The sequence below is a fragment of the Simochromis diagramma genome, unplaced genomic scaffold, assembly GCF_900408965.1.
Source record: "Simochromis diagramma unplaced genomic scaffold, fSimDia1.1 OVJJ01000304.1, whole genome shotgun sequence".
Lineage (NCBI taxonomy): Eukaryota > Metazoa > Chordata > Actinopteri > Cichliformes > Cichlidae > Simochromis > Simochromis diagramma.
This window is the reverse complement of record NW_024387030.1, coordinates 7,257,136-7,272,175: the sequence shown is the minus strand read 5'-3', so window position 1 is coordinate 7,272,175 and position 15,040 is coordinate 7,257,136. Positions and strand designations below refer to the sequence as shown.

General features: G+C 41.4%; 3 gene segments (V, D, J or C); 2 read left to right on the top strand and 1 right to left on the bottom strand.

Moving 5' to 3' along the window:
• Positions 1-345: 345 nt before the first annotated feature.
• On the top strand, positions 346-1,703 carry LOC120739745 (the record flags this gene model as incomplete). The annotated part of the segment is given in 2 exon segments: positions 346-466; positions 1,173-1,703. Coding segments are annotated over 2 exon segments (444 nt in total), but the record flags the coding sequence as incomplete, so codon positions are not given.
• Positions 1,704-11,003: 9,300 nt separating this feature from the next.
• LOC120739696 lies at positions 11,004-11,792 on the bottom strand. The segment is given in 2 exon segments: positions 11,004-11,502; positions 11,595-11,792. Coding segments are annotated over 2 exon segments (387 nt in total).
• Positions 11,793-12,270: 478 nt separating this feature from the next.
• Positions 12,271-13,550, top strand: LOC120739744 (the record flags this gene model as incomplete). The annotated part of the segment is given in 2 exon segments: positions 12,271-12,391; positions 13,020-13,550. Coding segments are annotated over 2 exon segments (444 nt in total), but the record flags the coding sequence as incomplete, so codon positions are not given.
• Positions 13,551-15,040: the final 1,490 nt, after the last annotated feature.

Sequence of the window (15,040 nt, the reverse complement as noted above, 5' to 3'; positions counted from 1 at the left end):
AACACCTGGATTAAAATGGGAATCTGGTTTGTATACTTACTTTTGATTTTGCTATCAACAAATACAATATACCTGTAAAACTGTTTTTATTATTTTGTCATAGTTTCAGAATTAATATTTCTTGAAACGTTTTTCTTTGCTGTTTTAAACAGTTTTGTGTACGTGTGGTTTTTTTTTAAAAAAGAAAATTTGTGTAATGTTAAAATTATGTTTTGTCTTTCAGGTCTTATTACTAAAAGTACAGTTATGATAATCATGATTTAAAATTATTAAACACTTTTAAGTCGCTTTAGTGTAATCATCTTCTGCATTTAATGAGGTGTGCTGTGATGTTTTACATGAAAAAAAGGTTCATTTTCAGTTGTTAGAGGCTTGATCAGAGTGCAGGAGGTTTTTGTACGGCCACTTAATGAGTTTGTATCACTGTGGTGGACTTTTGGTGGAGGAACCAAACTCATCGTTGACTGTAAGTACCAGAAATGTTTAATTTTCTCAACTACTAGGATTTACAAAACATTTTATAAAATTTTGAAAAGATATTTGATCAAGTTTGGTGATTGTTGTTGATCATTTTCATTATTTATAAAACAAAGTTGATCTCACAGTCTGCAAAATAACTTCCCAAAGGTCAGAACTCATTCAGATTTACAAATAACAGAATTTATGTTAAAAATTCAACACAAAAAAACAAAAAATCTTTTGCTCCTTTTTCATTTTAGGGTTCTCTGAAAAGTTAATTAATATCCTTTTAGTATTTTCCAGTTAAAATATTTCAGGTTTGGTTATTTTCAAGCTGTAATTGTCAAATATGTTCATCTATTTCTTTATTGTTTTATTTTGAAAATAACTTTTTTCAGACATTAATTTATGGATTTCCCCCAAAATAAAAAGGGTCAGTAAACACAGACCAGCTTTGAGTTCATGGATGATTGATTGTACTTGTAGTTTAAAAGGAAGTGAAACAAGCAGATGACAAAGTTTCAACTGTACATGAGTGTTTCAACTCTGTGAGTGTAACATTGAAAATTATCACATAGATGAGTTATTGACTGTAAAACATTAAAGAAATAATAATATTCATCAATCAACAATGATTAAAGACCATGTAGGTATTTCTTTCCTGCTTTCATTCTTATGTCTTTGGTTGCTCTTCTCCCCACTCTCTCCTCCAGTGGGTGTGTTGAGGCCCACCCTCACTGTCCTCCCTCCATCCAAAGAGGAAGACAAACAGAGTAGTGCCACTCTGGTGTGTCTGGCCACCACGGGCTTCACCTCAAACTGGAATTTGGGCTGGAAGGTGGGGGGCACCAGCACATCCTCAGGTGTGTCAAGCAGCCTGGAGGTCTTGGGGACAGACGGCCGCTACAGCTGGAGCAGCACCCTGAGCCTCTCTGCAGACCAGTGGAGGAAGGCGGGCTCAGTGAGCTGTGAGGCCAGTCTGAGTGGACAGTGCCCCATCACTCAAACCCTGGACCCTGACCACTGCTCAGAGTAGAGCTTCAGCAACACTTCCTGTCTGCATATGATGTGTTTTATAGTTTGATGAAGCTACATGTTTCTGCTGTTGCGATATTTCTGCAAACATTTGACTTTCTATTGATGTGCATGCTAAGTTTGTCAGGTAATATGTCCATGTTGTTTTTTTTAAAACCATGGTGTAAAAAAAGCAAATATCACACAATAAAATCACAGCTTAAGAAAAATCACTTTTATTTTGTTCTTGGGGAGAAGCTTTTAAAAGCTTGTCTGTCTGCAAAGTCGGCGATTGCTAAAATCCAGCTTTATACTGGTGAAGAGTTGGAAAATTTCCATCATGAATGTAACATTGTCTTATATTGCAAAATGTAAAGTCGCTGCTGCCCTGCTACAGCTGAACTTCCCACCTCCCAAATCCAACTTTAACACCTGATTCCAACCCTCTGGTAGGAAACTGAAAAAACAAATACAAACAACATTTTCATGTATGGAATGCAATCATTGTTAAGTTCAAATCAAAGTAGATAATTTTTAATTCAGTTGAAAACTGTGTACAGGGTCTGGGTTCAATATTTGGTTTTGATGACTAGATAAATTTTCTGTGCAAGTTTTTTGACTAAGACTTGAATTTTGAGCCTCTAAGCCCATCCAGTCTTGTTTTCTCAAGGAATTAATACTGCAAAAATCTGACTCAAAGAATCATCAAAGAACACCAGATCTTCTCTTGCTTCCCTTTGTGGCCTTCTGGCAAACTGTAGAATTAATATTAAAATTTTACTAATCAAATTAATAAAATTAACCAAATACATTTTTCTGCAATTTTTGCTCGTTTTAGTTATCCTGATCATGTGGCTGTTTCATTTTGACCTTTGTTGTCACCAATTAGTTTTAAATAGGTATTTATGTATGCTGTGATATGAAAACTTATTTCTTATAAGTTGATTTTATTTAAAATGTGAAACACCTTATAACTTTGTGATTTAAAATGTACTGTATAAACAAAATTATTTTCATATTACCTTATTATCCACAGCAAATTAGAATTAATACAAAATTTAGTGAAATAAGGATAATATGTTGCAAATTCTAAACAGTGTTACTTAATTTAAAATACTCTTAATAATGTGATCAGGAATGAATACATATTTTAGTTTCCACCTCTGAAAGTGAACTCAGTGAACCAGTGATGCATGTCAGAGTCTGTATCAGAAGCTCACAGCTGCAACACTGCAAATAGTAACTGAGGGAGGTTTTTGTATGACTCTGTATCACTGTGTGAACACTGGGCCTCTATACAGTCCCATACAGTAGTAATCTCCTGCATCTGCAGCCTGAACTCCATTGATTGTCAAAGTGAACTCAGGCTCAGATCCACTGCTGCTGAAATGACTCGGAGTACCAGATTCACGGCTGCTGATTTTGTAAAACAGCAGTTTGGGAGGCTGTCCAGGTTTCTGTAGATACCAGCTGAGATCATTGTAAACTCCTTTACTGGCTGTACAGCTCAGAGAGACCGTCTCCCCCAAAGCAGCAGCTTTAAACACAGGAGACTGAGTCACAGATGAACTGGCATCTGATCCTGGAAATTAAAATAGTGGATGCTAGATGCAAAGTGATATAATCTGTCAACACTGTTATCAGTGACCATCATCTCAGTAGTTCATTACAGGATCAGAATCAATAGAAATACTTATAGAGCTTCACACTGTTTAGATATTTTTCAGTTTTTGCAGTAACAAAAGATCAGGGATGTTTGGAATTTTTCTAACAAACAGCAGGATCAGTGTTTATCAGTGGTTATTTATTAAACTTAAGTTGCAATGTCCTTAATGAAAAATACTTTTGAGCTGATGGGAAATTGCTGATTGTTCACTTATTATCCCGTTTAGCTTTTTAAAACTTTCACTGTGGCTGAAATGAAGTCTGTAGGTTGGGGGGGGGGGGGGGGGGGTACACTTGTGTTGTGTTTAAGTGGTTATTCTAGTTATTCTGATTGCAGTTGAAAACTCTACACCTGCAGCCTTCAGCCAAAGTGAAGGAATTTTTTATACAACCATGAATCATTGTGTAAACACTTTACTACCATGGTAACCCAGACAGTAATAATCTCCAGCATCTACTGCCTGAAGATCACTGGTGGATCAAGTGTACTGAGAATCAGATCTACTGCCTTGGAGTCAAGATGGAGTTCCTGAGTTTGGGAGGCTGTCCAGGTTTCTAAAGGTACTAAGTCCAGCAACTCCCTGTGGTACTGATGGTCACAGTGCCTGACAGGCTTGGCTTAACAGAGTTAGAAAACTATTGGCAAATGACTTTGAAATGAGGACTAAAATGATGTGAATCTTGAGGAAAAAACAGAAAATGTATCAGGTTAAATCAGCGAAACATGAGCAGCACAAACAGAATTAAAAACAAACAAATAAAACAACTCTCATCCTGACTCAGAAAGCCAAACATTATAACCTGAGTTACTGGAAACATCACTTGACCCTGACCACTGCTCAGAGTAGAGCTTCAGCAGTTACACTGCGACCCAGTGTTTTCTGTTTTTGTTTTAAGTTTTATTCTGGGAATTGTGGCTTTCTGTCTTGTATTTCCTCTTTTACCTCTTTTAAAACACCCACATCCAGTGTTCAGTGTTTTGGGTTTTGCTTCACTGTTGTCTTGTCTAATTAGGTTCAGCTGTGTCTCCCTCCTGTGTGCCATTTTCATGTTACCTTGTGTGTATATTTAGTGCGTGGTTACCTCTGTTCTTCGTGGGAGCGTCTGCGTATCATTCTGTGTATCATGCCTGGTGGTCATCCTGTTCATCTTCCCCAGAGTCTCTCCAGCTACGTTTCCATGTTTCAGGTTGTTTAGCTTTTAGGTCTGCAGATGTCTGTGAGAACACAGAGCAGAGATCTGAGCAAGAGAGGGGCCGTTATTATGTGTGTATATGGATAATAGCAAACACTGAAATACATTTCTTGCACACAACAATGAATTTTGTTCGCTCAAATTAAACTTTTCTTCGCTCAAAATCATTTTCTCCTCAAAATGCAACATTTGCACTTGCAAGTTTTCTTTATGTGCGCTCAGAATAGAGGCACAAAAAAACCCGCCATAGCCATCTGCCGCAACCGGTTGGGGTGAGGGACACCTATTTAAATGGTAACTGTAACAAAATACATTTACTCAGATTTTGTATTAAATACGTGACGCCGGTACATGTATTCCATTACTCTCTAAAACTGGAGGCTATAAGCAGATTCTGTTTCTGTGCTGTGATGAGCTCTGAAACATGACTGAAACTCTTCAAATAAGCCATTCCTCTGCAGATGATCTGTTAGCTGTTTGACAACTACTCATTCAAGGATTTTTGAGATGAAAGAAAGCTGAGACTAATTAGCAAAGACTGCTGGGTCAAGAGAAGGCTTTTTAAGTAACTGTTTAACTACTGCCAGCTTGAAGGCCTGTGGTACATAGCCGATTACTAGAGACAGGTTGATCATGTTTAAGATTGAAGCATTAATTAATGGCAGGACTTCTTTGCGCAGTCTTGTAGGAATGGGGTCTAAAAGACACGTTGATGGTTTGAGGAAGCAGTTACTGAAGTTAACTCAGAAAGAGCAATTGCAGAAAAAGACTCTATATGAATATTAATGGTACTGAAAGTAGCTGTAGATAATGTTACATCTGTGAGACGATTATGAGTATTTTTTTCTCTAATGGTTCAAATTTTATTTGTGAAGAAGTTCTTGAAGTCATTACTAGTTAACGTTAAAGGAACGGTTGAGTCAACAGCGCTCTGACTTTTTGTCAGCCTGATGATGATGATCTTCTTTGTTATACGCCATTTCGTCTCCAGTTTACAAGTTATCTGCTTTAAGGTGTGTGTTTGAGAGTTATACCACAGAGTCAAGTACTTTTAATTTGAGGATCTCTTTTTCTCATGAGCTACAATAACCAGTGTCATACTTAGTGAGGAGGCAAAATTATTAACAAGATGATCGACCTCTGTTGGAGCAGTGTTCAGATAGCTGCTCTGCTCAGTGTTGGTACAGGGCATTGAAGATGATAACAGTGAGTGAATTATATCCTTAAATTTAGTTACAGCACTTTCAGAAAGACATCTACTGGGATAAAGTCTACTCTCCACTGCTGTGTAATCAAATATTGTACTTAGAAAAGGATTAGACAAGATAAGGTTTTCAGGAAACACTGTTAAATGTTCAGTTTCTATGCCACATGTTAAAACTAGATCTAGAGTGTGATTAAAGTGGTGGGTGGGTTCTTTTACATTTTGAGAGAAGCCAATTGAGTCTAATGACAGATTAAATGTCTTGTTGAGGCTGTCATTTTTAGCTTCTACATGGATGTTAAAATCACCGACAATAATTATTTTATCTGAACTGAGCACTAAAATCAGAATAAAAGTCTGAGAAATCAGAGAGAAACTCTGTGTAAGGCCCAGGTGGATGATAGATGTGAACAAATAAGAGTGCTTTTTGGGGGTTTTCCAGCCCGGGTGAACATGTTTAAGCATCAGGCTTTGAAATCATCAGGCCCCTACTTCTGTGGAACCAGCTTCCAGTTTGGATTCGGGAGACAGACACTATCTCTACTTTTAAGATTGGGCTTAAAACTTTCCTTTTTGCTAAAGCATATAGTTAGGGCTGGACCAGGTGACCCTGAATCCTCCCTTAGTTATGCTGCAATAGACGTAGGCTGCCGGGGGATTCCCATGATGCATTGAGTTTTTCCTTTCCAGTCACCTTTCTCACTCACTATGTGTTAATAGACATCTCTGCATTGAATCATATCTGTTATTAATCTCTGTCTCTCTTCCACTGCATGTCTTTTATCCTGTCTTCCTTCTATCACCCCAACCGGTCGCAGCAGATGGCCCCGCCCCTCCCTGAGCCTGGTTCTGCCGGAGGTTTCTTCCTGTTAAAAGGGAGTTTTTCCTTCCCACTGTCGCCAAAGTGCTTGCTCAGAGGGGGTCATATGATTGTTGGGTTTTTCTCTGTATCTATGAAGCGCCTTGAGGCGACTTTTGTTGTGATTTGGTGCTATATAAATAAAATTGAATTGAATTGAATTGAATTGAATTAAAACTCTGTCTTGGTCTGTGGTTGGTTAATAAGCTGGTGTGGAAAATTGCTGCCACACCGCCCCCCTCAAGGATTCTTGGGGGTGTTGATTCATTTAAACTAACATAATCATCCTGCTGTAACTCAGACTTATTCTTCCTGCCCTTTAATAGAGACCTGGAATTGTCTTCAGCAGGACTACATCAATCAGGAAAAAAACTTGCCTGATATTGGTTGGTCCCATTTTTTGCTGGTAAAACAGCCCTGAACAGTTGAGACATGGACTCCATTCGATCTCTGAAAGTGTCCTGCTGTATCATTCAATTCCTGTAAGTTGTAAGGTGGGACATCCATGGATCAGACTTGTTTGTCCAGCGCATCTCACACATGTTTTGATGGGATTGAAATCTGGAGAATTTGGAGACAAAGTCAACACTGCAAACTCATTGTTGTGCTCCTCAAACCATTTCTGAACCACTTTTGCTTTGCAGGAGAACACATTATCCTGCTGAAAGAGGCCACAGCGAATAGGGAATAACGTTTCTACGAAAAGTCTGCAACAATGCTCAGGTAGGTGGTAAGTGCCAAAGTAGAATCCACATGGATGCCAGGACCCAAGGTTTCCCAAACAGATCACACTTCCTCCTATAGTGCATCCTGGTGCCTGGTGTTCTCCAGTTAAGCAATGCACACACATGTTATTTAAAAGAACATGTGATTTCTCAGACCACATTTGGATGCCCATTGTTGGCGCTTATAGTGGTGGGCACCCTGACTGGTCTGTGGCTATGCAGCCACATACACAACAAATTGTGAGGTAAGATAAGAAGAAGAGATAATCAGTGTTATTCACTTTCTGTCATGGTCCTGAGTCTGAGGACTCAGTGTTTTGTGTTTCCTTATGCTTTTGTTCATTCCGAGTATGTATTCTGTTGTGATTTTGCCATTTGTTAGGTTTCTGTTCTTTGCCTGCCTGCTCCCACTTCTCTGTGTTCCTTCTGTCTGTCCATGGTGTTATTGTGTCTACTTATGAGTCCGCCTGTCAAGTTCAGTGTCCTGTCTGGTTCTCTGTCTGTTAGTTTCCTGTTTTATTGTGAAGGTCTCTGTCTGATGTGAGTGTGTTCAGATTACGTTTCCCCTGTCCCGTCAGCTCTGATTCCTCCCAGCCGTGTTGCCCTCCTGTCTCTCATCCCCTGATTACTGGTGTGTGTATTTAAGCCCTGTGAGTTCTCCTGCCTGTTGCTGGTTTGTCTGTGTTACTTCGTGTCCTACGGTGTCCTGTTCCTCGTCTGCGTCTCTCTGCTTCTCATCCCTTTGTCGTATGCTCCCAGGTCTGTTATTTTTAGTTCTCCCAGTTTAGGCGTCTTCAGTTATTTGTCATGCCCCACTGCTTGTTTGCCACTACACCTTTGTTAATAAACCTCACTAGCATTTCATCCACTGCCTGCATCTTGGGTCCTTCTTCCAACTCCATACGGCTCGCCTCGGCAGCCGTGACAGTACGAACCGGCCACTATGGACCCAGCAGCAGTCAACCCGCCCGAGGAGCTCCGGGAGGACATTATTTACTCGGTAGACAAATTAATTAACTTATGGCTGGAGCATGAGGGGAGAGAATTCCGCCAAGGCATAGCTGTTCGGCTACAGCGCTTAGTTTCTGGTCTCCCCTGGTTGCACAGCTCACTTCACCCGCTCACACAGAATTTTGTTCTGAACGAGCTTCATCTTCTCCCCCTTGCTACCACCCACCCTGCAACTCATGCTTCACTCCCTGACCCGACGGCGAGTGTTCTGCCCGGCCCGTCGGTCCAGCCTTCAAATGGGAAACGGCACTCACGCTGTCGACGCCCCTCGCCACAGTCGGACCCCGGGATATCAGAGCGGCCGACTGTGGTGAGTAAAAAGGATAACAGCTCCGATTTGAACTTTGAGACTTTTTCTTCTGGGGTTGTTCGGGGTGTGTCAGTGGGAGCTAATTCGCAAAGCTTACCTACCTTCGTGGTAACCGATCTCCCCCAGGTTGGCATTATTAAGACTTCAGTGAAGGCAAAGGGCTGTTCTTCTGTTTCTTCTGAACCTGTTAAACCCATGTCAGCTAACCCAGGGTCTGCTAAAACTGTGGCATATATCCCAGAGACAATTAACACCAGCTCTGATAATACCAGGACTGTTTATTCTTTTGAACTGCAACCTGAAGCTCAGGTAGCCGCCCGGCCTCAAGCTCAGGTAGCCGCCCGGCCTCAAGCTCAGGTAGCCGCCCGGCCTCAAGCTCAGGTAGCCGCCCAGCCTCAAGCTCAGGTAGCCGCCCGGCCTCAAGCTCAGGTAGCCGCCCGGCCTCAAGCTCAGGTAGCCGCCCGGCCTCAAGCTCAGGTAGCCGCCCGGCCTCCAGCTCAGTCTCCAGTTCCACCACCGTCATCATCCCAACCATTGTTTCAGTCACCCTCAGTTCAGCCTCCTGTTCAGCAGCCACTAGCCCTGCATCCTGTGTCACTTGCTACTCCGGTACAACAAGCTCAGTCAAATCAATCTGAAAGGAACTGTGTTTCATCCGTTTGTTCTAAGCAGAGAGACAAACCTAATGATAATGTAATCATTCCTAAAAAGCTGGCCAGTTCAGAGACTGTGACACACTCCAGGGCCTCCCCAGAGGCTGAGTTTCAGCCCTCAGCCCACTGTGGACCCCTGGAGGCTAGGAACCCAGCTGAGGACTGCACCCGGCTGTCACTGCGTGAGCAGAGTCAATGCTCTGGGCAGCTGCAGTCTGCTATGTGTTTGCCAGGGGCCACTGCGCCTGCTGGTTCTGTTCTGTCCCTGCCAGAGGTCCCCACACCTGGTGGTTCTGTCCTTTGTGTGCCAGGGGCTCCAGTGCCCACTGGTTCTGAGACTGTTTTCGCTGGGGGGCCCGAGGAGCCCGTCCAGCTTCCTGCCTCGTCAGCTGGAGGGCCCGAGGAGCCCGTCCAGTCGCCAGCTGCAGCCTCATCATCCTCGCCAGCTGCAGCCTCATCATCATCCTCGCCAGCTGCAGCCTCATCATCATCCTCGCCAGCTGCAGCCTCATCATCATCCTCGCCAGCTGCAGCCTCATCATCAGCCTCGCCAGCTGCAGCCTCATCATCAGCCTCGCCAGCTGCAGCCTCATCATCAGCCTCGCCAGCTGCAGCCTCATCATCAGCTTCGCCTGGTTCAGCTTTGGTGTCGCCTCGTCTGGTCCAGCCTCCGCCTCGCCTGGTGCTGCGGGGGCAACGCAGCCTTCGGGTTCCCTACTACCACCTCCACATTGTCGGTCATCTGCCAGGCCGCTTTTTGGGCATCTTCGCTACTGTGGACGCCCTCCTGAACGCCGCCACTGCCTTCCGCGTGGCCGGCCTCCGGACTTGAATTGCCGCCGCCATTGCCGTCCACACGGTCGGCCCCCGGACCTGCCCCGCTGCCATTCGCATGGTCTGCCTCTGGAACTGTACTGTTTTGGCCTCCGGCGCTGTCGGCCTCCGGGCCGGCCCCCCGAACTTGTCCGGTTGGGCCTTTTTGGACACTGCATGCATCTTGGGTCCTTCTTCCAACTCCACACGGCTCGCCTCGGCAGCCGTGACACTTTCCCTGTCATTGGTTATAATGATATGCCTGATTGGTGTATATACAGAACTTCTTAGAGTGTGTGTGTGTGTGTGTGTGTGTGTGTGTGTGTGTGTGTGTGTGTGTGTGAAAATAAAAAGTGACGACATAGTGTTTTCATCTGCTGAAAATAAAAAAACATTTTTAAGAAAAAAAAAAAAAAAAAAGAAGCAGGAACATGGCTTTGGTGTGCTGGCAAAACATACTACCTAAACTTGTTATGATCTATTAAACTTCTTTTTTCTTTTTGTCACATGCACATGTTTTATCCACATGACATAACCCAAAAACCAAAGAAGGAACCTGGTGTCCAGTGCAGGAAAGGTTATTAAGTCCAATCTCATCATGATCTGATGATGAGATCATGATTCCTTACATATGACAGACTGACACCCACGATAGTCAACATGAGCTTATTGCGATAACCACAGCTTGTCCTTTTGGTACTTCAGGTTTTGTACTGACAGAACTACTGATACAGCAGCACTCCGACGCAAAGCCAAGAGAATTGGTTGAAAGTAGATCTGTGGTAATGCAAAGATCAGAGAGGCTGGGCATGAACTCACAGTGGGAAAAGGAACACACCTGCTGCTCTGATCAATATGTTTTTTGAAGAAAACTTTGTGTGAGAGAGATCACTGCTAAAAAGTGTTGACAACAAGTTAAAGCTTCGATCAAGCTTTAATGATCTTCATGGCCTTCATGGGAAGATATTGGGAATATAAAGCTTAAAAAAAATAAACCAACAAAGTCTTAATGCAATGTGACTATTAGGGAAATGTAAAAAAGAAACAAAACTGAGTTGGTGGAACCAGATGTTTAAAAATAAATCCTTATTTCAAAATTACCCCAAAGAAGTGTAGATGAGTATTTAGTGCTTGGTGAAGTTACTGTGTTCAGTGGTCTGTGTCAGAGTTTCTTCCTCTTCAACAGCTGCAGTCAGTTCCTGCTGTAACAGCTCAGTGTCTCTGCAGTCTGACTGAGGGAGGTTTTTGTACGACTACAAATCACTGTGTGAACACTGCAGCACTGTTTATTTCATGTAAACTCTGACAGTAGTAAACTGCTGCATCTTCAGCCTGAACTCCACTGATGGTCATAGAGAAGTCAGAGCTGCTTCCACTGCCACTAAATCGAGTTGGCGTTCCTGACTGAAGTGTTTTCACAAATTTTATCAGGAGCTTTGGAGTCTGTCCAGATTTCTGTTGATACCAGTACATGGCATCATCACCATCAGACCATCTGTGAACAGCTTGGCTGGTCCTACAGGTCAGAGTGACAGTGTTTCCAGGAGTAAATGTTACTACTGGAGGTTGAGTCACAGTCACCTGACCGCTGCATCCTGCAGACAGAAACAAATCATTCATTTATCAGCAGAAATCAATGAGAGAAAAAGCAGCACATCATGTTTGAAATGTTGCTGAGTGAATGAACCTGTAAAACAGCAGCAGGTCAGCGTCCAGATGAGGATGGTGATGAGAGTCATGGTGGTTGTGCTTTCTGCTGTGTTGACTGACAGATGTGAGTCCTGCAGTGTTGAACTCACAGGACTATAAACCTTCTCAGTTCTCTGGAGGATCAGCTGATGATGCAAAGCCTCCTCTCTATGGAAATCATTTCTCTGCTCTCAACACACTGAGGGCAATGTGGGCACAAAGTCAGAAGAAAAATTGTTTGAATTAATACCATTAATGATTTTATGTAATAGAGGAAAATATATTGGAAACATTTACGTATTTTTACCACCTGGATTAAAATGGCACTCTGGTTTGTATGTTTACTTTTTGATTTTGGTTTCAACAAATACAATATACCTGTATATAGCTTTTTTTAAATTATATTGTCATAATTTCTGAATTCATGATTTTTAAAGTGTTTTTCTGTTTGCTGTTTTAAGCAGTTTTGTGTGTGTGTGTGTGTTTTTTTTGTTTTTGTTTTTGTTTTTTTTAAATAGCTATAGGTTTATGTGAAAATTAAGTTTTGTCTTTCAGTTCTTAGTAAAAATACAATTATGATAATTATGATTTGAATTCATTAAATTATTTTAAGTCACTTTAGTTAAATCATTTTCTACATGTAATCAGTTGTACTGTGATGTTTTACATGACAAAAAGGTTCATTTTCAGTGGTTAGAGGTTTGTTCAGAGTGCAGGAGGTTTTTGTACGGCCACTTAATGAGTTTGTATCACTGTGGTGGACTTTTGGTGGAGGAACCAAACTCATCGTTGGCTGTAAGTACCAGAAATTTGTAATTTTTGAAAAATGTAGTATTTATTAAGCTTTTTTTTTTTTAAATATATTAAACAGAACTTTGATCAAATTCAATGATTATTATTAACTCAATGTCATAATTTTAGAATAAACTTTTCTTCAATCAATATTCATTCAGTCTTTTAAAGAACTGAATTTACAGAAAACAATTTTTAATGTTCCTTTTGGTTGTTTTTTGCTTCTTTAAATATTATCCGGTTAAAATATTAAAATCTGTGATAGTGAAGTTTTAGCTCACTTTAAATTAAAATGTATTTTTACTTATTTAAAGTAAAAACAAATATTGACTTATGTTTTGTCGACTTAAATTTTTTTTACTAAGTATACTTACATCAAGTTTTTATTCATGGTTGATCAATTTGAAATTAAGTTTAAAGGAAGTGAAAGAAACAGATGTGAAGTTTTAACTGTATTCTCATGAGTGCTTGAGCTTTGTCAGTTTCAAATATGAAAATAATCACAGGTTCAAGTTATTAACTACATGATAAAAAAAGAAGATTTGATCAATAATCACTGACTATATATTTATTCCTATGTTTGTACATTTGTATCTCTTTTCTCGATTATCTTCAACCTTTTCTCCTCCAGCGGGTGTGGTGAGGCCCACCCTCACAGTCCTCCCTCCCTCCAAAGAGGAAGACAAACAGAGTAGTGCCACTGTGGTGTGTTTGGCCACCGGGGGTTTCCCCTCAAACTGGAATTTGGGCTGGAAGGTGGGGGGCACCAGCACATCCTCAGGGGTGTCAACCAGCCTGGAGGTCTTGGGGACAGACGGCCGCTACAGCTGGAGCAGCACCCTGAGCCTCTCTGCAGACCAGTGGAGGAAGGCGGGCTCAGTGAGCTGTGAGGCCAGTCTGAGTGGACAGAGCCCCGTCACTCAAACCCTGGACCCTGACCACTGCTCAGAGTAGAGCTTCAGCAACACTTTCTGTCTGCATATGATGTGTTTTATAGTTTGATGAAGCTACATGTTTCTGTTCTTGCAATATTTCTGCAAACATTTGGCTCTCTATTGATGTGCATGCTAATTTGACCAGCTAATTTTATCCATGTTGTTCTTTACAAACGTGCTGTAAAAAAAAGTCTAAATCACAAAATAAAATCACAGCTTAAGAAAAATCACTTTTCTTTGGTCCTTTTCACAATACTTTATCAAATATAAATGCTTTATCAAACCCGTACCAGTTTTTTTAACAAGGAGAAGCACCACAGTCTTTGGAAAAAACTCACAAAAAGCCCAACCTCCAGGAGGCTCCAACTGGAGCTCAGACACTCAGTGACAGAAGAACTTAAACTCTGAGAAGCAATGTGGCATAAAAATCATGCAAAACACATTTAAGGAGGCAAACACACATCTGTTCTTGTAAAGCAGAAAGGGTAGATATTATGAATGTTCATGTGATTGAGCTGACATATTATTTTTGTGTTTTTTCTCCTTGATACAGTTTCACTTTTGTCTTTTGTCTTCTTCCTAATGGTAAAATAAGCAGCAACATGGCAAAACATACTGTCCAAAGTCCTGATGTGAAAAAATGTTTTTTCTCCTCTTTGTCACACATAAATTCAGACAGAATGCTGGAATAATGGGTTTTATCTTAATATCGCTGTACTTTAAATCTTTGTGTGGTTGGATTTTATTACTCTCGAGTGAAAGGCTGTCCAGCTTTTTACCCATGTCTCCTTGTTACAGCTCTAGCAGTTTGTGTGTTGTGTGGGTGTGCCCAGTCTCTTCCAGGAGCTCAGCTGCCACCCATTTCTCCTGAGGAACCAGTGCACTACTGTATTCATTCAGCAATCAGCTACCCAGAACTATAGAAGCCAGTGAAGCACTGCTGACTCAGCGAGTGGGCCAGCTTTGGGTGTTGAGCGCCTACTGAGTATCTGGTCTGTGCTGGCAGCAGAAGTAAACCAGTAACTTGGTTAAGTATCTTGTTTTCTTTTCCCAGGATATTTTAGGTTGTGGTTGTTTTTGGTTTGGTTGAAACAGTGGTCTAACTCTTTCTTTGAGTGAATCCCTTTTAATAAAACTTATTAAAAAGCTATGCTGTGAGGGTAGTTGCAGGGGCATCCAAAATGAACACAGGAAGTCCCGTCTCTCTACATGAGCCAGTGTGCAGGGTACAACACTACTATACTGTTGCCAACAACAACTTGGAGAGTCAGAGTGCATCTGGAAAGTATTCAGTGCTTCAGTTCCATATTTTTGTCATTTTCACCTTAAAATCCTAAGCAATGCCCCATAATGATGAAGTGAGAAAAGGCTGCATTAAATTGCATTAAAAAAATAAAATAAAAAAGGCAAATATGACATGTATAAATATTCACAGCCTTTGCTCACTACTCTTTTTCTGTAATAATGTAGTATTTTTTTAAAAGTTTCTCAAATTCTTCCCCTCAAGTTCAGTCAATTTGGATCACTACTGTCAGTGCACAACCATTTTCAGATCCCTTCAGACATATTCAGTCAGGTTCAAGTATGGCTCTGGCTGGGACACTCAAGGAGCTTCATAGAGTGGTTCCGAAGCGACTCCTGTTATCTTGGCTGTTTTCTTAGGGTCATTGTCCTGTTGGAAGATGAACCTTCACACCAGTCATCTGACCGCTCTGCT